Here is a 21,245-nt window from a genome sequence, read left to right as displayed (position 1 = left end):
TTCAGAAAGCCGGTGCTCATGCTTTGGGAGAAGGTGATTTACCCTTGAAATCCAGGAATGCTCGTCACTTATGCAGCCACTTTGGAGAAGGAATAGTTACATTAAAAGTATTTATTTTTATTTCAGTTGCAAGCAGAATTTTTAAAAAGTAACTATTCCCCAAAATGTTTATTTATGTAGTTCTTCTATGTCAACACAAGGACTGACTTACTGAATTTAAAACAAAGTTCCATCTTAAAAAAAAAAACCTAGGAGATCTATTCTTACAATTAATGGAAGCTTTTATTTCGGTGACTGTAAAGATTTTCTTCTTATTTATATTTTTAGAAGAATTTCCATTTACCCACATCTTGGAGCCATTCACACAATACTATTTGCAAGCTGAATATTCCTTGCCAGCTCTCCTCCAGATCAGGTAAGAGTCATTTATTAGTCAATAAAACAAATTGAGGTGTTGGTGTACATTGTTCAGTTGGCATTGTTGAGTCTGCACAACTCAGGTTGTATAACCGTCAGTAGTTGTGTAGAGCATGTTTTATTGTCCTGTGAAACTTTGCAACAGAGTTGTCTGTTGGGGATGCTGTAATGAGAAACTGTAAATCGTCAGAATGAATTATAGTCCTGTTTAATAAAACCTGTTGAGGTTTTAACTTGGCCCAGAAACTGGAATGAATGGAGAGAAAAGACCATTTTTATTTCCCTTTAAATTTAGGAGAGATCATTTGTTTTTGTGATATATAAGCATTGCTCTAATGAAAGATATAAAACCTGTCTTGGGCACAGTTCAGCCCCTCCAGCCACAGTAGAACCAGTATTGGTATCCATCACAGATTATAATCTTCAAATTTTGATTCAGCCTGCCCCCCAGGCTCAGCAGGTCACTCAAAAACAGGGTTGCATTTATACCATATACTGAACTAAATCATTTATAAACCTAACACCTACATTTGTGCAACACACTAAGTTTGGCTAGTACTTTTTGTTACACAAACACCAACCATTTGATTTATTGTGCAAAATAAAGTTAATTCAGTCACAGGGTAAACCTGGTGTGTGAATGCATCCATTCTCTTAAATTAATCTACCTACCACGGTAATTGTGAGGATAAAATTGGAGTGGATCTGTACCATTGCATGCTCTTGAAAGAAAGATGGAACATAAATAGAACAGCTTTTTTAATGGTCCCTTGAGTAGCCACAGTTCATTCACATTGCCTGTAGCCATGTTCCTATGATATTTTGCACCTGTTTGTGAACTCAGTATTCAGCTGCAGTTGTCTGAATACATGCTTTTGGTTAAATAATTTAGACAAGGGATAGATACAGTGCTCAGTGTGTTGTCTACCTTTTTCCCTTAAAGGCATGAATGGGATCAATACTTGGTGCCTGCCGGTCATCCTGAAGGAGATTTCATTCCACCTGGATGGGTCCTTCCAAGTGCTCCCTCCAGTGACACCTGGGCCACTGCTATCAGGTGATGACTTTGAAGCACCATTGAAGACGAGACATGGCATGATTCGCCAGTTTGGGAAGGCTGCCATAACGATGTGTGATTGACAGCTCACATTAGAAAAGTTCTTTTGAGTTTAAAATACATTATAGGTGGCTAAAGGATGCCAGAAAATATTGATTGAGAAGACAATCATTGTCCTTAAAGATGCTGTTAAAAGTATAGCATTGTACTGCATGTAAGTTCTGTAGCATCTGGTTATACTTTAGTATCATAGGATTTTGATCATGAAGGAAGTGTCAATGAATCACTGCTGGGCATGTACTGGACTTTGTGGGATAGATACGTACTTTAAAACAATTTCCCTCACCAATTTATCTGAGTTTATCTTAAATGGGATGTAAGTGTCCCAGTGATAGAAAAATAAGTACACCATGGATCTGCAGGGTGACATTGGCTAATAGAGGCCAGATATAAAGCTCAGCTTATCTATGGGGCTTATATAGTTCAGAAACCATGCAATTAATGCATCAGCTAAACATTATTCTATGTGTTCTTAATGTAAAGTAAACTGTGGGAAGTCAGAAAGTATTGCTCAAGGGAACATCTAAGATGATTTCTTTGGAACAGTATCCAGATGTTTAAATTCAAGCTATTTTCCAAAACACCTCTGTGGTTATCTTGGCCTTACATAGCAGGAGTTAAGTGAATTGACAGATGCGGCTGATATTCATTTCCTTTGACATTTGAGTTACTGCTTTCAAAAATTATGGTGCTAAATTGGAGTTGTATGGAGTGAATTAACAGTAGCTTTTTCATGTTACCATAAAAAGTGCCTTTCATTTATACAGACTTATGTGATTCACATACTTAGGGAAGCTTTTGTTTTGTTTTTCTCTTAAAGTAGGATAATAGAGTAGGGATATAAGCTAAAAGGGTTTTTGCCGCTTTATATTTTCATTATAACATCAAAGCATAGTTTGGAGTTCAAGAAAGGAATCTTGAACTTGTGTGCTCTCCTTTCTGCGTTTTAATAAATGACCCCTTGCCAGCCTAGTTTGCAACCCTAGTTGAAGGGCACATTTTCAGTTTAAAATAAATGGCAATCTCTACAAAAACTCAATTCATTCCTTGAAGTAAAAGAATGTAAGGAGGAAACAGATAGAGATTTTGTTACCTGTGAATTACTAGCTACTCAGGAACTCTATATGTGCTTATACAGATTTCCTATATAAAGTTCTTAAGAACAATACTCATTCTGTATAAATTCTGTGATTCATAATTTGCAACAAACTAGAAATTACTATTGTTGACCAAAAGAAATGTCAAACTTGGTACATTTTTCTACTGCTCAGCTAATACCATTTTGATACACGGTTATTTTACATTCACTTGCTCCTTCAGTTCTGCTTACTTCTGAAACAAAGTTCTAAGTATTTAATACCAGTTGCTTTAGTTTAGCATTATTTACACTGGAAAGACTGAACGTTTTCTAATTTCATACTTTTTCCTGCATTTCTTTAAGAAAAAGTTATTATTTTAACACATTTTATTTGTATAACTATACCCACAAACCCTGTTAATCATCTTTTCTCAGACCTAAGAAAAATTGAAACCCCAGACATGGCTGTTAATGGCATAAAAAAGCAAGTTGTACCCAAATTGCTAGTACAAACCATAGCTTTTGTCAGGGATATGTGCGCAATAAATAGGCTTGTTAAACTTTTGTTGGAAGATAATTGTCAAATCATCTGCAAAATTTCTTTATTGTCTTGTAAAGTTTGCGACAAAGTCTTGAGGATGCTGTAATGGGAAACTCTAAATTGTCAGAGTGACTTATAACCCTGTTTAATAAAAGTATGTTGCCTTTTGTTTATACTTAATAAATTATTAGCATTTCACACTTGTATCTGGCTTCCTTTGACCATGAGATGTAGCAGTGGTCTTTGTTGGAAACAAAATTGTTGCAAATTTTTCTTCATAATATTGTTGAAAATACAGACCCTCTTCTCACTTCCAGACATTTTCAGTTGAGACAATCCTGATTATATGTTTCCACTGGGCACAGTGACCTATATATGGATTCTGGAGCAGATTAGTCTGCTTACCCTATTGGAAAACCTGACGACAAGCGCTTATTCAGGCAGCTCTAATCATTGGGCTTGGCCAGGGCTCCCTCTACAACAGCGGAGGTGCCTGCCAGCAAGCAAGTGCCTTTCTAATTCCTTGCTAAGGTGAGTTTTTCTTTACCTAAGAAATAAACATGTTTAACTGGGAAAGTTGAGTGCTAAGCTGAAGAAATAAATTGAGGTACAGAAGTGGATCTCTTGCATACAGACAGATATAAATTAACATTTCTTGAAATAATACATTTTTTAGTTCAGGGATTCCAATCCTTAACAAAAGAACATTGTGCTTCTATATTATCAATAGTTCATATACTGAGCAATAAGATTTCTTTGTTATTTTTTTCTCCTTTGGCTTGTTCCTTATTTTTTAATGTTTTCTAAAAAGTAAAATAATTGTAGCTGTGATAAACTTTAAAGTTGGCATTTTAAATTACAACCAGAGATAAATATTACATGCCTAATATTCCAGTTGTGATCAATTCTGGGATCATATACTTTCTAAGACATGTCTGGTATGTTCATGAAATCTATTATCTAAGAATTGCTAAAACAGATCTTCATCTTATATCCTTAATTCAAACTGGCGGAATAAAAGGATTTCATTGCCTTCATAGTTTTAATTGGCACTTTTCAATCTATCCATATTCAGCTGTTAAAATTACCATGGGGCAGCTTTTTCTTGACTTGATGCCTTTCACATAGCTCTTATTAGAGGTTATGGGAACCGTAGTGCTGAATTTGGAGGAAATAAGACTGACGAATTCTGTTCTGTGTTGCTTTACAGATAATACCACATGTTAAATGTTTCACAAAGGAAAGTTGTCATTGTAAAGCAGTTACAATATTTAATAGATACTTGGAAACAGATTTCTGGAAATTGACAGTTTTGTTTCCTTCCTTGAATCTTTTATAACTTTTATCTAAAGTCAGTGATTATCTTAACTGATTTTAATGCCTAAAGTTTCCTTAATATGACAGTTGATTAACTCAAGACAGATCTTGTGTGCTTGAGTTAGATCAATATATGGACTTAAGAAGAGGTTTTCTTGTGTTCCAGAAATGACTGCCGATCATGGCACATTAGCCTCTCTACTCTGAAGTAGGATGCCATGCCAGGAGCCTAGAATTTGGGAATGTCTAATCTTGGCTTGTTGCCAAATATAGATACGTTGCAGATGGGAAGAAGCTTCTTGTACACAACTTTCTTTTCCAACTTTTACACAAGCTAAATCGAGTAACATGATCTGCAGCGCAGACTTAGTTGTAATTTCAGTCCCATATTTCTGATGGGAAGCAGACCCCAATTTCCAGTTAAACTCCTGGCCAAAGCAAGTAGATTGATGGTGGCTGTCCTCCCTTAGCTGACTCTTAAGACAGGGCAAAATAAGAAGGTGATTCATCACTTCCTGCTTAGTTTGTCCAGTCCCTCACCTTCTCATGACACTCTGGCTTAATATGTCTTTTGTGTTAGAGCAACATATGGCTAATGTTCTGGGAACGCTTGCAACATTGCGCATGTGGAACCAGTTAACAAAAATATACATGCAGCATGTTAAAGCTGGCTGCGGTCCCCTTGGCTTGCACGTTAGCACTAAGTGATTTAATCTCTGCAGTAAGTCCTTCAAAATAACCAGTAGCAATTAAAATGGGGTCTTTAAAAGTCCTAAGTTACACCTTTTGGTTTCTTTTTATTAGAATAATATAGCCGGGGGACGTGATGAACTACTTGGAAGGTATACCTTTCAGAGTGACCGTAAGCTTTGTGGACGATCCTGTGGGAGACGCCAACTCTGCCGACCAGCCGCAGATTGAACTGCCCAAATGGGCAGAGGTTTTAACGTGCACAATGGTAAACAGATCAATTGTTGTAATACCTGTCTCAATTACTACACTGATGGGCCATCCACAAGCTCAGAGAAGGAATCTTGACGCTCATCCTACACCCAAGCTACAAATATTTACCATTACTACGAACAAATATTTTTGCTGTACTTTTAGACGTGCTAATCTCAATGGGTGCCTGTAATTTGCAGAACAAGCTTGAATCATAATTTGTGGGGTTAAAAAAAAGCTAGCTTGTGTTGGCTTGCCTTAAAATCAAGGAAAGAGAACTGGATTGTCAAAGGGGAATTGGACATGAATCCGTGCAAACCAAGTGTTACTCACTTAGCAGATATATTGTATTTCAGCTAATCCTAAAAATGCAATTGCTTAGATCGCTATCAACATGGTACTTTTTTCTTGTTTTTTTCTCTACGATATATGCAAGTCCATCTGCAAAGAATTAACTGTCTCCTAAGCCTTTTTGAAGTGTGTTTCCATAACAATCCCCAGAGCAGTTTTCAAAATAAAATGCCTTTGTGTCTAATTCTCTCTCTCCCTCCCTCCATCCGCCCATCCTAGTCAACAGTTGTTCTCCAAAGATTTCTGACACAGTACAGGTAAACCTTGACCTACAACCACAATTGAGCCCAAAATTCATGTTGATTGTTAAGTGACTTATCCCATTTTACCTTTCTTGCTGCTGTTAAGTGAATCCCAGCATTTGTTAGATTAATAACATGGTCAAGTGACTCTCCTCATCAGAAGGGTGCAGAAAGGGATGACCTGACCCCAGGAAACTGCAACTATCATAAATATGAGCCAGTTGCCAAGCATCCAAATTTTGATCACATGACCATGGATGGCCCCTTTTTGAAGTGCCGTTCTAAGTTTGAACAGTGACTAAATGATTGTTGTAAGTTGAGGGCTACCTTTATTAATAGCACTTAGCATTTAGACTTATATACCTCTTTCTAGTGCTTTTACAGCCCTCTCTAAGCAGTTTACAGAGTCAGCCTATTGCCCCCAACAATCTGGGTCTTCATTTTATCGACCTCGGAAGGCTAGAAGGCTGAGTCAACCTTGAACTGGTCAGAATCGAACTGCTGGCAGTCGGCAGAATTAGCCTGCAATACTGCATCCTCACCATTGTGCCATCACAGGTGCTATATAGAGACAATCTTCAGTTACTTAGAACTTTGGGCTTGGGTATTTCAATATTTTTCTTTTTCCTGTTGTGTTGTGTACTCAGAGTGTTCCCACCAGCAGAGAGCATCATTGCATTTTTTGAATAAGACTTCTCCAAAAATCATCTTTGCCGTTATATTGCAGTGTAAGTTTTCAGAATGCCTCTTCTCACTTTGGGTGTGCATTTCCTTAGGTTTCTCAGGCTTCTTATTTAAAATACTCCAATCTATAGATGAACAAAAAAACAGGGAAAGATCTGGTGTTTTGGATGGCCCAATCTATTTTATAGTATTTTGTATTTTGCAGTTCCAAAATGTTTATTTATCTTCAAAACCCCAACCCAAAGAAATTAATCATCAGTTCAAGTTAAAAATTGACATTGAAAGTGTTGAGTGAGACTTTATTTGAAGGCAGGATTGTAACATTTGGAATTTGCTTTTTTATAATAAACTGCTGTCACATGAGCAAAAATAATCTGACTAAACAGTACAAAGAAGAAAACAAAGTGGTTAAAATCCAGTGCTAATAGCTGGAACACTTATTAATCTAATTTACAAAGCTTTCCTGAAGAAAAAGCCATCTTCTTTTCCGAAAGAAGGTTGAATAAATTGGAAGGGGGGGAAAATACTTTGCTACATTAATTTTGAAATTCTGGGAGCTTTACAACGAGGTGGGGGGGTGACTCAAAAACCTGAGTGCAAATTTATTTATCATAAAAATGCAGCTTCAGTATGTTGATTTGATCCTGTGTTAGTATTTCAATTGTTCGTATCTACGGTATTGGCTTTCTGTTAGCAGAATTCAATTTAGTCCACTTTAAATTTAGTTGTGATCTGTTTACAATGATTGGCTTAAGTTTGTCTTAGGTGGGATCATACCTACGGTTCAACATTCGTTTAGTTCATTGGGTCCCTGCCTACTCAAGAAATATGCATACAGGTAGAATAATTTTCAGATTGGTTTTAGATAAGCGGTGGATTATTAGTTCTTTTGCTGCTCTATTGATTAATAGCATTATTTTACTGTTTTTTTATTTTTAATATTTTTGGAAAGTTTTAATATTTTCAGTAACATTCTAATCTGCCAAAAGAATTTAAGATACTGAATGAATTAGAACCGTCATCATCTACACGTATTGCTAGACTTAAAATAGTTCATTTACTGGCCACTCAGAGTTATAACAGCATGTAACTTATGACCGTTTTTCACACGTATGACCCTTGCCAGGTCCCCATGTTCACATGGTCAAACTTAAGATGTTTGACAACTGACTCTGATATTTCTGATCCCTTTTTGTAACCTTCTGGCAAACAGAGTCCATGGGGAAGCTAGATTTGCTTAACAACCTTATCTCTGGCAAGAAAGATCATAAATTGGGGGCAAAATTCACTTAACAAATATACATTTAACATACATACATTTTGGACTCAATTGTGGTCATACGTCAAGGAATTTAAGATACACGTAGGTCTTAAGTCAAAATGGTTCCTTTAAGGTTTTCTTTTTATCGAAGTCATATTTTCAAGCTGACCCCAATGGATTTGATGGACAGAGATAGTTTGGGATTTGGCTCAAGGAAAGAGAAGCTCCAGATGTTGTGACACTGGACATTGGAATTAGACCGTATATTCTGTCTCATCTTCTCTACGTGTTTAGCTTGGCTGGGAAAATGCTAACATTTCGTCTTCTTGCCTTTCAACAGCATGATTTTTCACTAGAGAAAAAGGTCCTTTACTGGATCGACTCGGCCTTGCGGCAAGAGATTCCCTGGTTTAACAGGACCTCGAATATGTATCCCACAGCCCCTCCTTGTTGGCTTCTGTTGGTGGACACTAAAGAAAACGTGGCCAGCAGCCACAAGGCAACAAGTTGCAAAACCAAAGAAATGATCCGTGTCCAAAGCTGTATGAATCTGGGCACCAAGTTTGAGAGGCTCCACTGCCCTGGCCGCAGAGAGAAGACGACGGAAAGGGAGGACTTAGGCCAGCGTCCTGAGGAGCAGGAAGGCTCAGAAGGCAAGGAGTCTTCCTCAACCACCTCTGAAGAACCTGACAGTGAAGAACATTTAGCACCAATGCCCGATGCTCTACTTCTGCCTTTCGACCTTCCCCAAAGCAGGCCGAAGACTTCCCCAGGGCATCTAACTGCTGCATCAGAAAGCGCTTGCCCAAGATCCCTTTCGGGCAAGCCGAGGCAATCCACGTATTTTTTAGACAATGTGAAGAACGAGTTGGAAGGCGCCAAGAAGAAGCTGTTGGCGGTCATGCATCCCTTAAACCGAACCGCCACAGATTCTGCCTTGGTTTCTAAGGCTTTCTCTCTCCACCAGCACTCCAGAAGCAGCAGGAACTTTCGATTCGGAGCCGGTTCCCCTCCTCGCTTAGCACAAACTTTAATCCCCACCCCACCACCACCTACTTCCTGTTGTAAGCCAAGTCGTTCAGCAGGGCTTATCGGCCCCATCCAACACCATAAACCCACCATGGCGGTAAGTAACGATCTTTCTTTTGTTTTTCCTTTTTTCCTGAGTCGTGATGTTATAGAGCAAGGGTTTTCAAACTTGGCAAGTTTAAGACTGGTGGACTTCAACTCCCAGAATTTCTGAGCTAACATGACTGGAGGAGGAGGAATTCTGGGAGTTGAAATCCACAAGTCTTAAAGCTGTCCAGCTTGAAGACCCCTATTATAGAACCACAGGATGTGGGAGCCAAAGATCAGAACCTTGGAGGTCTTCTAGTCCAACCCCTGCTCAAGCAGGAGATCCTATATCATTTCAGACAAGTGACTGTCTAGTCTCTTCCTAAAAACCTCCAATGATGGAGCACCCACAATTTCTGGTGGCAAGCTGTTCTACTGGTTGATTGTCCTCACTGTTAGGAAGTTTCTCCTCAATTCCAGGTTGCTTCTCTCTTTGGATAGTTTCCGTCCATTGTTTCTTGTCCTGCCCTCTGGTGCTTTGTAAAATAATTTGACCCCCCCTCCCCTTCTTTGTGGCAGCCCCTCAAATACTGGAATACTGCTATCGTGTCACCCTTAATTCTTCTTTTCTCTAGACTAGCCAAACCCAAATGCATTAACGTTACAAAATAATGCTTTAAAGACAGTGTGAGAGAAATGTATAGGGCATTCCGGGTTACATGCAGTTGTCAAACAGTGTTGATAAACGCCATGTGCGCATGAATGAGCCAGCTCATAATTCAGATAACTAGGTTGAGATTGTGCCTAAATCACGGTCTCATCCAGCACTGCTCCTGTTGTGCAGATACATGGTTAACTAAGATCAAAATGTCTGTTTGTACTAAAAGGGGATCTGCTTAAAGCTGAAAGGGACAATGTGAAAACCAGTGATTCCCAGGCGACAGAGGATCGTTGTTTAAACATCACAGCTGCCCAAGGGAGACACCAAATGTCCATGAATTTCGCAGGGCAGGAGGAAGAAACGTAAAAGCTGCAGGATAGACATATGAAAATTCTGCTCTCTTTGCACTGATGTGGACCATCAGCCACACTGGGTTCTGGCTTCGTTCTTTCCTGAGATATAATAATTTTTTTTAAAGTGATCTATGGGAGCTTTCTGAAAAGTCTAGCCAAGAGCTGACTTAAGGATTAAGTGTCTGGAGATCTATAGTTTACTGCCTAACTTGGATGTGGAATCTGAGTGTTGTATTAAAAAGGGTTGAGTGTGGACTGACTTTGGATGTAGCTGAAAAGCAGAGATGAGCAACCTTTGTGGACCAGAGCATTCCAACCTCACAAAATGACCACTGGGTTTGACTGGTCACAAAATACCTATTTAATAAAAACGAATTAGTGAAGTTGCTTTCTGCAATCCCTTCTAGCTCTTCAAATAATCCAAGTACAACACTGCCTTATTTGTTTTGAGCAGATGGTCACATTCCTAATACAACACCTTCTACCATTTTTATGGCGTTTGTTTAAACAGGTGAGTGGCTGGATAACTTAGTGGTTAGATTATTGCCCTTGGTCTGAGAGACAGAGGTTCGAATCCCAGGTGTTCCTTCTCTCCAGAAGTGGTGGGTGCCCCATCACTGGAGGTTTTTCAGAAGAGACTGGACAGCCCCTTGTCCAGAGTGGTCTAGGATCTCACACCATGGTCAGTGGGTTGGAATAGAAGACTTCCAAGGTCCCTCCCAACCCTCTTATTCTATGTTCTAAATACAGGTAGTCCTCGACTTACAAAAGTTCGCTTAGAGACTGTTTAAAGTTACAAAAAAAGTGACTTATGACCATTTTTCAGACTTATGACTGTTGCAGCACCCCCATGGTCACACGAATTACATTCAGATGCTTGACATCTGACTCACATGTATGACAGTTGCCGTGTCCCGTGATGCAACCTTCTGACAGCAAAGTCAATGGGGAAACCAGGTTCACTTAACAACCAAGTGACTAACTTAGCAACGGCAGTGATTCACCTAGCAAAATGTGGCAAGAAAAGTCATAACATGGGATGAAACTCACTTAACTAATTTCTCACTTAGCGGCATAAATTTTGGGCTCAATTGTGGTTGTAAGTTGAGGACTACCTGTACAAATATTTCTGGAGAAAGTCTCTTACCTTCTAGCATTCTAAGTTCCTGATTTATTTTATTTTACTCTACTCTATTTTATTTTATTATTTTATTTATTTTATTGCTTAAAATAAACGAAAAGAAATTGAAGTCAGATCTCAAGTGAGCACCACTGATGACTGTGGACACCTGACCTAAGGAATTACTTCAAAATAAAATTCAGACCGCTTCATTAACACATATGCATATTGTAGGTTGATTAGCGCACAATAGGAAAAGAGAAGAATTTGCAGTGTATCCTATCTAATCCCTATTAAGGTCATTCAAGAAGAACCTCCCCCAGGGAAGGAATATCATTTCTTGGTCTTTTCCTTCCTGTTTTTTTAAGCCGTTAATGAGGAGTGGATACTGCAATGGCCGAGCTGCTGATGAGTCATCTTTATCCCTGAGCCTTGATCCTTCTCAATTTCCAAAACTCTGCAAACAAGATCAGTTCCAAAGCTTCAAAGAGGCTTTGCATTTTGATGACTTTTTCAGCATCTTGGAAAAGAAACGAAGAGCTGATTCGTCAACTGCTTCCTTTTCCTTGTTGACTTGTCCTTACCTCCTCGGTTCCTCCAACCCAGATACAAGGTTTATTCTTAAATCATACGACACACCAAATAGGAATGGTCTCGGTAACCTTAAGGTGGTCTTGATTTTAGCTCCAACTACCTTAACGTCTGTACAACATTTGAGACTTTCAGCCAACGGTGCTGAAAACTCTATATACGCTAAAATTCTGTTGGAACATAGAATAATATGGTTGGAAGGGATTTTGGAGATCTTATACCATTCCAGACAAATGGCTGCCTAATCTCTTCTTGAAAGCCTCCAGTGATAAAGCTTCCACAACTTCCACTGATTAATTGTTCTCCCTCTCCGGAAATTTCTCCTTAGTTCTAGCTTGGATCTCTCTTTAATGATCTTCCACTGTTACTTCTTGTCCTGCCCTCAGATGCTCTAGAGAATAAGTCAATCCCCGCTCTTCTCTCTGATAGCCCCTCAACTATTGGAAGCTTGCTCCAATATCACCTCTAGTCCTTCTCTTTGTTAGGCTAGACATAACTACTTTCCTATTTTTCTGCTCATATTATTATGACATTTAATACCCCCAAGGAAGATAGCTTTCTTCTCTGTAGGATACTTAGAAGGAGGCAAGAGTTAAACCAGGGTGACTTAAGGTAACATAAACATCACTCGTGTGTGCCAAACTATATGATGAGATTCTTTTGGACTCTTTATCGGTTTAGCATGGAGAATGAGTGGAATGGAATGTTTTAATTCTCTGTAAGCCCCATCATCCAGAAGTTTTTGTTTTTCATTTTGTCGAGGTTTTGTTTCATGTGGTTTTATTTGATGAGTGTTTGGCTGCATTGCTTGTTGTTACTTTGAACACGGGGCTCTTCAGATTTAAGAGTCCTGTACACTTTGAGAGGCGACAGCTGAAGCCCAGTTAACAAAACTTATAAATAAACATAAGCAAATTAATGTTTTGATCCTATAATGTAAATAACATATATGAAATATATTTGAGAGAGGGAGGGAGGGAGAGAATCTAAACACTTGTAGAGTGTTTGCATTTTAAGGTTTGATTTGTGTGAAGGTCCTTGGCTTGCCTTTCTTCGATGAATGCTGTTTTGCAAATAGAACTCTCTGTAAAATTCTTCCACTATTTTATTCCTAGTGTGTGTTAGAAATTTGAAATATGTTATCAAGGAAAGTTTCCACCCCTTGGAAACAGATCATATAGACAAGAAAGGGGAAAAAGCTTGGAAATTTATCTCATCCATCTACTCTTAGATGTTGGTTGAATTGCTTATTCCCCTTTCTTGCCCCTTTTCACATCAAAATCCAAGTACTCTTAACTCAAACACACACGTCAGTAACCCATTGCTGCAATTCAGGTACATATTTGTCCTTCCAATGTTGTATAATAATTATTTTGGCTGTATCCCATGCATAAAAGAGCCACATTTCTCATTGTCTTGATAGATTCCAAATGTTGGGGATACAGCCAAGCAAAACATCATCATTCTTGAACCAACCAAGATCGATCTAAATTCGTGTTAGCAATCCTATGGTTCTAAGCCCAAAATGTAACAATAATCAGACAAATCCAACCATATAAGTTACTGTTCCAATGTCTCAATCACAATTCCAGCAACAACTCTTAAACATTTGTAGAGGTATCCATACCTTAAAAAAGCTTGGATGAAATTAGATTAATGGGTGGAATCAATTAATTAATAATAATTAAGCTTGTTAAAGAGAGATCCAACCTAGAAGTAAAGAGACATTTTCTGACAATGAGAACAATTAATCGACAGAACAGCTTGCCTCCAGAAGTATATATATGACAGTCAGGGTATATTATTCCCAGCAGTTCCAGCAATAGTAGTTCTGATAGATACAGATATAGACATTGCTGGGAACTGCTGGGAATAATATACCCTGACTGTCATAGCCAGAGACAGCCTAAGAGAGGGCTTGAATGATGACTAGAAAAAAAAACAGTCACGGAAGGACTTCACCACCATCTGAAAACTGCACCAAGGGAAACGTCTCCCAATACCACATCAACCAGATTTTTGAATGATACAAAGATGTTGTTCTAAGTTAAAAGCGTCAATGTTTTATTTCCCAGGACTCAGCTTCCCTGTCTTCATTATTGTTTTATCAGCCTTTGTCATCTCCTTGGAAACATAACAATTTTTATTCCAAATCAGGATGGTTCCGAATCAACGTTAGAAAAACAGAAATGAAAACAGGATGTTAATAGGTGTGGGGGTGGGGAAAGATTGTTCGAACTGTGGGAATTTTCCTGGCTCGCTTTATGGCTGGGCTGAATTAATTTTAATATGACAAAGACTTGAAGCGCTTTCTTGGCATACCCACAAGGGTTGCATATATTCCAGAGGAGAAGAACATCCTTCTGAAAAGTCTCACCAAAGAGCAGATGGCTAATAAAGATTTCTCCAAGTTAACTGACGTTAAACGCTCTTGTTTTATTTTTATTTTGCAGTCTCTCAGCCCGTATTCCTGCCTCCCACCCCCACCAGGGACCCAGCAACCTCTTAGTCCCCACAGAGCTCACCCGGACTCCACCACCGATCTGCTCTCGGTGCTGAGCCAAGAGGAGCGCGAACTGATTGAGCCGGTGGTAGCCTTGGGTTATCCGATACGCCGTGCGATCCTTGCTCTGCAGAAGACCGGGAGACAAAGCTTAGGACAGGTAGGACAGAACTAGGACTGGTTCTCTTCCCAAAGAGGGGACATCTTCGTTCGTGTCGGAGAAGGTGTGCCCTCTCCAGGTGACACAACACTATTCCCAGAAGGCTGTCATGAGTACACCTGATTGTGAAAAGTGGGAAGAGCTGATCTGCAGAGGATTTGGGGTTCAGTTTCCCCTCTCCAAATGTTGTTGTTGCTAGTTGCGAAGTCGTGTCCAATCCATCGCAACTCCATGGACAACGTTCCTCCAGGCCTTCCTGTCCTCTACCATCCTCTGGAGTCCATTTAAGCTCACGCCAACTACTTCAGTGATTCCATCCAACCACCTCCTTCTCTGCCATCCCCTCCTCCTTCTATTGCCCTCAATCTTTCCCAGCATTAGGGTCTTCTCCAGTGAGTCCTTCCTTCTCATTCGGTGGTCAAAGACTTTGAGTTTCATCTTCAGGATCTGGCCTTCTAAAGAGCAGTCAGGGTTGATCTCTAGGACTGACCAGTTGGATGGCCTTGCTGTCCAAGGGACTTGCAGGAGTCTCCTCTCCAAATAAGATGGGGCAAATTCCTACCCTGAAAGCTGGCGAAATTGTTTCCAACTCTCTAGGTCAAGGTGAAGAACTTCCTCAGAAAATACATTATGTGCTGGTAGGGTCCCTTTCGTGTATTTGTCTCTCTAGTACCTCCTTCCTTGCCAACTCAAATTCTGGAGAGACAGATGGCTCTCTTTTTGGCAAACTGGAAGTTTCGCTGCAGACTCTTGAAATTGAAATTTGCATGTGGCTTTAGGGCAGAGTGGAGAATGTTTTTTTTTCCCCTATGGTGCCATAATTTGGGGAAAGGGTCCTGAGATGCCATGGGAGTCTGGCTTCTGTTGTGATAACCCTGAAAACTCCAGGGACAATGTCTCTGGCTCCTGGTTGAAAGATTTTATGGGGCAGTTCTTAGCCACGGAAACTTAACTTGGGTTTGTCAGTTTACTTCAGCCCTGTGCTAAGATGCAATCTGAGTTACTTTGAAATAACAGCAACAAGAGCAACACAGCAAGCATGGTAGAGATGTAATGCAACTAAGGGTGGGGAGGGTAGTCAACAAAATTAAGATGGCAATACACAATTCAAGCTCTGCCCCTTTTTACATTCCCTCCATGTTAAAAAAAAAGAATGCGGTTTTGATTGTGTGGTCATGGCCACCATCTTGACATTTGGACACCTTCCCACAGCTGCTTCTGGTTTGCCACCCAAAAAGCATAGCGAACCAGAGATTGCAACCATCAATATATGACCAACGATAAAATAAGCAACATTAGACAAATAGCACAGTCAGAAGCATAACCACCAAATATTTTGAAAGGCTCGAGGGCTAGAAAGTCCTTAGTGAAGACTGTCAATGACCTTTCATTCAAGGAAGCAGGTTTTATTTACAAATAAATACTTATTTACAAACAAATACTTACTTGCAAATCCAAAATCAGCTTCCCCAAACAGCGCCTTCACCAGGGTCATCATTCTAATTACGTGATGTGCATTTCTGGTTATTATTTGTATTAACAACTTCTAGAAGCTCAGAAATTTCACCCAGCGTGTCATTAACAGAACTGACAGTTTCATTCTTCCTTCTGCTGCCACTCTACCAAAGGAAAGTGGTTCAAGGTCAAAACACTTTGACCCTATCACCATCTGCGTGCCCCTCAAAAGGTTACCCATTCCTCTTAATGAAAAACAAATATAAAAGCAAGATTGCAATTAAGCAGAGAAAAGCCAACTGAACAGGTGTACACTTTGGCTGTATTAAAATTTCTCCTTAGCCGTTGAATAATTATTCCTCTCCAATATCAACATAGTTTATTTTCCATGGTTAATAAATGGGAACACTTTATTTTTATTAGCTTCCATTTGAACTCCAGGTTTATCCCTCTCAACAGCCATTGAGTTTAAGGCTGTTTTTTAATCGCCTATTTCCAAAATGAGACACTTGTGCGTTTCCTCGGAACTTATCCATCAGTTTTGGGATTGAGGGCTGAGTTGTGTCTCAAGGACTATTGCTGGGTCACTAGCTGTGCCCATTTCAGACCGGGAAGAACGTACTGTTTCCACAAAAATGGGTTTTTAAAAATAGGATGGAGGCCTTCTCGGGCCAATCACGGATTCCCAAGGGATGAAGGGCTGCTATGGTATTTAAAAGGGAATGCTTTGGAGAACTATGCAGTCAGTTCTCCAAGAATAAAATCAAAAATAATTCTAGGCTTTTCCATGACAGACTCCGTTTCTCAGACTCACAAGAAGGGAAGTTTTGTCTCTCTCTAGGTGCTGAGTTAGGCTTTCTTAGGTCCAGAGAGTCATCTAATCAGCCAAGCAGCCTTAGTCCCAAAGGTGCTTTTTCAAGAGGCAACTGGACTTTCTGATTTTTCTTTGAAGATGTTTTGTTTCTCGTCCAAGAAGCTTCTTCAGCTCTCAAGAAGCTTCTTAGATGAGCAGGGAAACGTCTTCAAAGAAAAACCAGAATGTCCAGTTGCCTCTTGAAAAAGCACCTTTGGGACAACCATGACCTGGATGACTGAGAATCTCCACGTACAAGCTAACTTAACTTTATCCAAGATCTTCGCACTGAAAAACTGAATAAAATCTGTAAAGAGTTTTCATGTGCTTTACAGGAAGCAGTGATTAGATTTATATCAACAAATGTGCCAGTCTTCAGATTCCTCACACTTCAGTAGACATATTTTAGCCCTTAGTCCATGTGGGTGAACCTTGCCAAACATGGCTTATTCAACAACGAAAGATTAATTTGACGGCTGAGCACAGCCTGTAATGTATGAATAGTCAAAGTCTTGCAGCTTTTGTGATACAACTGCACCACTTAAAAAGCTTTTGCAAGCTTCTTCCTATGGTTGCTTTAGCCTTTCCCCCACCTGTTAAAATTTTACACAAAGGCCAAACATTTACTTTACATCACCCTGATGGTGAAATCCTGGAGCTTTGCTACAGAAATTCAAGGCTTAGAAATTGTTTCTCCGTTGCCAGTCACTAATTGTGTAATCCTGATTCTGCTGGTTGGGATATTCTTCATTCAAGGTGTATAATATTTTAAAGATACAATACACTTCATCTTTTTTTTTCTGCTAAAACAAGATGAAAGAGACTGATAGCACCTTGATGTCTAGAAATAAATTTATTAGTTGACAGTTGCAATCGTATGCATGAAGTCTTGCTCTAAATCATGTTTCAAGTTATTCTCTTAATCCTAGAAAGAAGCCAAGGGCAACTCACTCCCAAAATTATTGCCAACAAATCATAGGGCTTAGCCAAGTTCTTGAAGGCTAAAAAAATGTTCCAGGAAATAAGTGTTTTATATACATAATATACATTATATACACAATAGAAGAGAATATTTGTTGCACGAGGTTGAATTGTGGGGTCCTTAATGCTCTCTGAACTTGGTTGTTTGGGTTTTTTTTGCAAATATTTAATTATCAAACTAGGTAATAGCATCATTGCTAGAATAGACAGCAAACCCCAATCCCTTCTAGTACTGATGATATTGTCTAGTTTGGTAATAAAATATCTGCAAAGAAAAACACCAAGCTTATAGAGTATCAAGGGACCCCTCTGTGTGTGTGTGTGTAAGAGAGAGAGAGAGAGTGCGTGCACGCACACACAAACACACATGCACACACATACTTAAGCACTGTTGCATAGGAACTAATCAGAAATACTTTAAAAATGTGAAAGTGATCATTAGTGACATTAGAAAAGAGTTGTTGAGTGTGACATAGTGATTCTGCATCTGTGCTCCCCAAATTCTGTTCGCTCACTTGATGGACTCCTCTCTCTCCACAGTGGTGGTTTTGCATGTATTCTCACCTTTTTAGGTGAGAATTCTCACCTAGTTAGTCTAAAAAGAGAATTCCCTTTTTTAAAATCAAAGTCTTCCATATGCATCAGTGGAAGACAAATTATTTTGCAGAGAAAGTAGTAATCCCACTTTTTTTTTAAGAAGAGCTCAACACAGCACATCTAGTTCTCCCTTTCTCATTTCGTATTCATAAAAAATATCCCAAGGGAAGTGATGAAGCAGATTTTTTGAAAATGAGGACTTTTGATGAAAATGTAGTTGAAAGAAACTAAGGAGGAGAATTCTGCGTATTGGAAGAATCTGAATTTAAATAATCTTAAAAGATACTCCTGCAGAAAAGGGGACGGTATCTTTTCTCCAGGTCAATACTTCAATTGTTGAACTGCTTTTATACTCAGAAGTTTTTTCTTAATTTATTTGGAATCTGCCTTCCTAGGGCTGCAGTCGTGGTCACCTTTTTACCTACTTCCCAAGCTTAGTCAACTACAGTCAGCTAGGTATTCTCCAGATATGTAGGACTATGATTTCCATTATCCTCATCATGCAACCTATATAATACTTGGGTTGAGAAGTGTCAGACACAAGGAATCAGGACCATAGTTAAGTTGCAGTTCAGAAGATAAGGGTCAACAGAATTCAAGAAGGGTTGGACTTAGACCATTTCTAGAAACGTAAGGATTCTAAGCTAATGACTCATTTAACTTCATCTCCCCCTCCATTTCTGTCTGCTGTTCTACATTAAAAGCTGCCATTACTAGTTTGCTTGCATGGATCTGGTTGTCCTTTGCAAGTGATGATTCCAGGGTTCCAGATTATATTACTGGTTCTACAAAGTAAGGGAGGGATTGTGTAAGTTGTGTCCTAAACTATGGTCTAGGTGGTGGATTGATCCCTTTTTACTGAAAATTGTGCTCTGTTCATTAACAGCATTTCAATTTCTTCTGCTTTCTTTTTAACAGTTTCTCAGTTATCTCAGTGCCTGTGATAGACTTCTGAAACAGGGTTACGAAGAGGCCCAGGTGATAGAAGCAATGGAAATGTTCCAGAACTCGGAGAAAAAAGTGAGAGCCCAACTTCTGTTGAAAAGTTGACCAAATTCCTTTGCTTACCATGTGGTATCAGTCAAATGAATGAAAAAAAAAAAGATTGTTTCCAACTGCATGGGGTTTTTTTTGTATGTGCGTGAATGTTATTAACAGTTGATAGAGAGCATAAAAACTAACACAAACTAATGTGGAGAGGAAAAGAAGGAGGGAGGGAGGAAGGAAGGAAGTAGAGACAAAAGAAAGAAAAAAAGAAAAAAGGAAGAAAGGAAAAAAGAAGAAAGGAAGAATGAGGAAGGAAGGAAGGAAGGAAGGAAGGAAGGAAGGAAGGAAGGAAGGAAGGAAGGAAGGAAGGAAGGAAGGAAAGGAAGGAAGGAAGGAAGGAAGGATCTACATAGTTTTTAATTCTGTTCTGACAATGATAAGTCCAAAATGGCTCACAATAAAAGTGATGACAAAACAAAACTAAAAAGCAAGGAAAGAAAAACAGAACACAATTAACTTTGAACATGCAAGAAAATCAGCCTGACTACAGTTGGGAAGAATTCATAATCAAAAATTTTAGAAGAAATGGCCTTTGCCGTAAGGTTGGAACAATTTTTTTTAGCCCATCGGCTAAAATGTCACTCTATGAAGATCGAAAGCTAAGTGGACTTTCTTGCTTTTTTTCTTTTACTTTAAAAATGTTTTGCTTCTCATTCAAGAAGCTTCTTGGATGAGAAGTGAAATGTTTTCAACATTTCAACCTCAGAAAGTCCACTTGGCTTTTTGGAAAAAAACACATTTGAGACAGCCATGACCTGGACGATCGAGTATCTCCATAAACATCTAAAGATATTATTATTAGGAAGTCTCGGATGGGTGTTTTTGTTATCTTTCTTCTCTCCGTCATTCCGCAGCCTCCCTGGCTGCCCACACTTTTCAACGTGCGGAAGGTACCACAGGACAATTCCTTCCAAATGTAATGAAGCCAAGGAGGCTGCAGGTGATTAGAGAGAACTAACAATCTGGAGATTTCCCCAAGTTGAAAGCAGGAAGTTGGAAGTGGGGGGAGGGAAAACACAACCCAACTTGCTGCAAGCCAGTTGCCAGCATCTCTTCCTTTTAGCCGTGATGTGGCTTACGCTTTTCCATGTTTGCTTATTGATGGCTCACTGATGTTACGGATCAGTTCCCTGCTCAAAAAAGACAAACCCTGATTGTCATTTAGCAACTGGGCTTTCCAATGCAGATTGGTATTCTTGGCGCGAGATACGGCCTCTTGTGTCATATTCTCTTGTTCAGAATTCTGAAGACTCTAGTCCTCATGACTTTATAAATCTGGCTTTCTTTCTTATGGGGGGATCAGAGCACTCGTGGAAATGCACTCAGCATTCCCACAATGGTCTCACGGCTCCTGTTCTTCCTTCCCACTGCAGGCGTTAGAATTCCTTCGCCTCTTAGCCCAATTCAACGACATGGGCTTCCGACAAGCTGACATCAAAGAAGTCCTCCTGTTGTGTGAAAACCACCGAGACAGGGCCCTGGAGGAGCTCATGACACAAAGCCAATGAAAGCGGCCCAGCATCCTCCCCTCCCCTCCCTTCCTCTCCCCTCCCCTCCCAAGTCTGTAAATATTGCACTCTCTCAAACCTTACGATTCTCTTTAATCACCATTTGGAAAGTTCACCTTTGTGATTTGTTCTAATCTCTTTTTTTAAAAAGCTTCTTGTTATTGAACCATCCCTGGATAAACATGGGGATGTACAAGCCAGCATGAATGACTTGATTCTAGTTGGTTCCTATGGTGCCTGAAAGGCTTTGTTTATTATTATTATTATCTCTTTTATTCATTAAACATGAAACTCAGTCAACTGAACATTTAAAAATGTATCACAAATACCACTGACTGGTGCTAATGGTTGATACAGGTGGTGGTTGTTGTTATTATATACTTTATTCATTAAACATGAAACTCACTCAA

At 39.4% G+C, this 21,245-nt stretch overlaps 2 protein-coding genes across 5 annotated transcripts in view; both read left to right on the top strand.

The window, feature by feature from the left end:
* The window catches only part of PDCD7 (programmed cell death 7), an 8,526-nt gene extending 5,175 nt beyond the window's left edge, over positions 1-3,351 (top strand). The window contains exons 4-5 of the mRNA XM_026709413.2: positions 328-415; positions 1,361-3,351. Of these exons, the coding sequence (XP_026565198.2) occupies positions 328-415; positions 1,361-1,478 (206 nt within the window). The 3' untranslated portion in view covers positions 1,479-3,351. The remainder of the gene's footprint in view (positions 1-327; positions 416-1,360) is intronic.
* On the top strand, positions 1,388-21,245 carry UBAP1L (ubiquitin associated protein 1 like). 4 transcript variants are annotated; one of them, XM_087941302.1, is made up of 6 exons: positions 1,388-1,474; positions 5,275-5,428; positions 8,291-9,076; positions 14,185-14,394; positions 19,199-19,300; positions 20,701-21,245. In XM_087941302.1, the coding sequence occupies exons 2-6, from the start codon at positions 5,297-5,299 to the stop codon at positions 20,833-20,835; spliced, it is 1,365 nt and encodes a 454-aa protein (XP_087797428.1). In that variant the 5' UTR covers positions 1,388-1,474; positions 5,275-5,296; the 3' UTR covers positions 20,836-21,245. The 4 variants fall into 4 exon arrangements, with proteins under 4 accessions (XP_087797428.1, XP_087797427.1, XP_087797430.1 ...); XM_087941301.1 differs by lacking the exon at positions 1,388-1,474 and adding an exon at positions 3,546-3,684; XM_087941303.1 differs by lacking the exon at positions 1,388-1,474 and adding an exon at positions 7,445-7,527 and having other exon boundaries at positions 5,308-5,428.

This window comes from Pseudonaja textilis, chromosome 13, assembly GCF_049901715.1.
Source record: "Pseudonaja textilis isolate UNSWEBS1 chromosome 13, rPseTex1.2, whole genome shotgun sequence".
NCBI lineage: Eukaryota > Metazoa > Chordata > Lepidosauria > Squamata > Elapidae > Pseudonaja > Pseudonaja textilis.
Note: the sequence above shows the minus strand (reverse complement) of the source record. Positions and strands in the feature narration are given on the sequence as shown.

Excerpts from the sequence above, each read along its gene's own strand:
- UBAP1L (XM_087941302.1), top strand. The coding sequence starts at position 5,297 with ATGAACTACTTGGAAGGTATACCTTTCAGAGTGACCGTAAGCTTTGTG. Across the intron at positions 14,395-19,198 it reads GGAGACAAAGCTTAGGACAG|TTTCTCAGTTATCTCAGTGC; the intron begins GTAGGACAGAAC and ends TCTTTTTAACAG. Across the intron at positions 19,301-20,700 it reads TCCAGAACTCGGAGAAAAAA|GCGTTAGAATTCCTTCGCCT; the intron begins GTGAGAGCCCAA and ends TTCCCACTGCAG.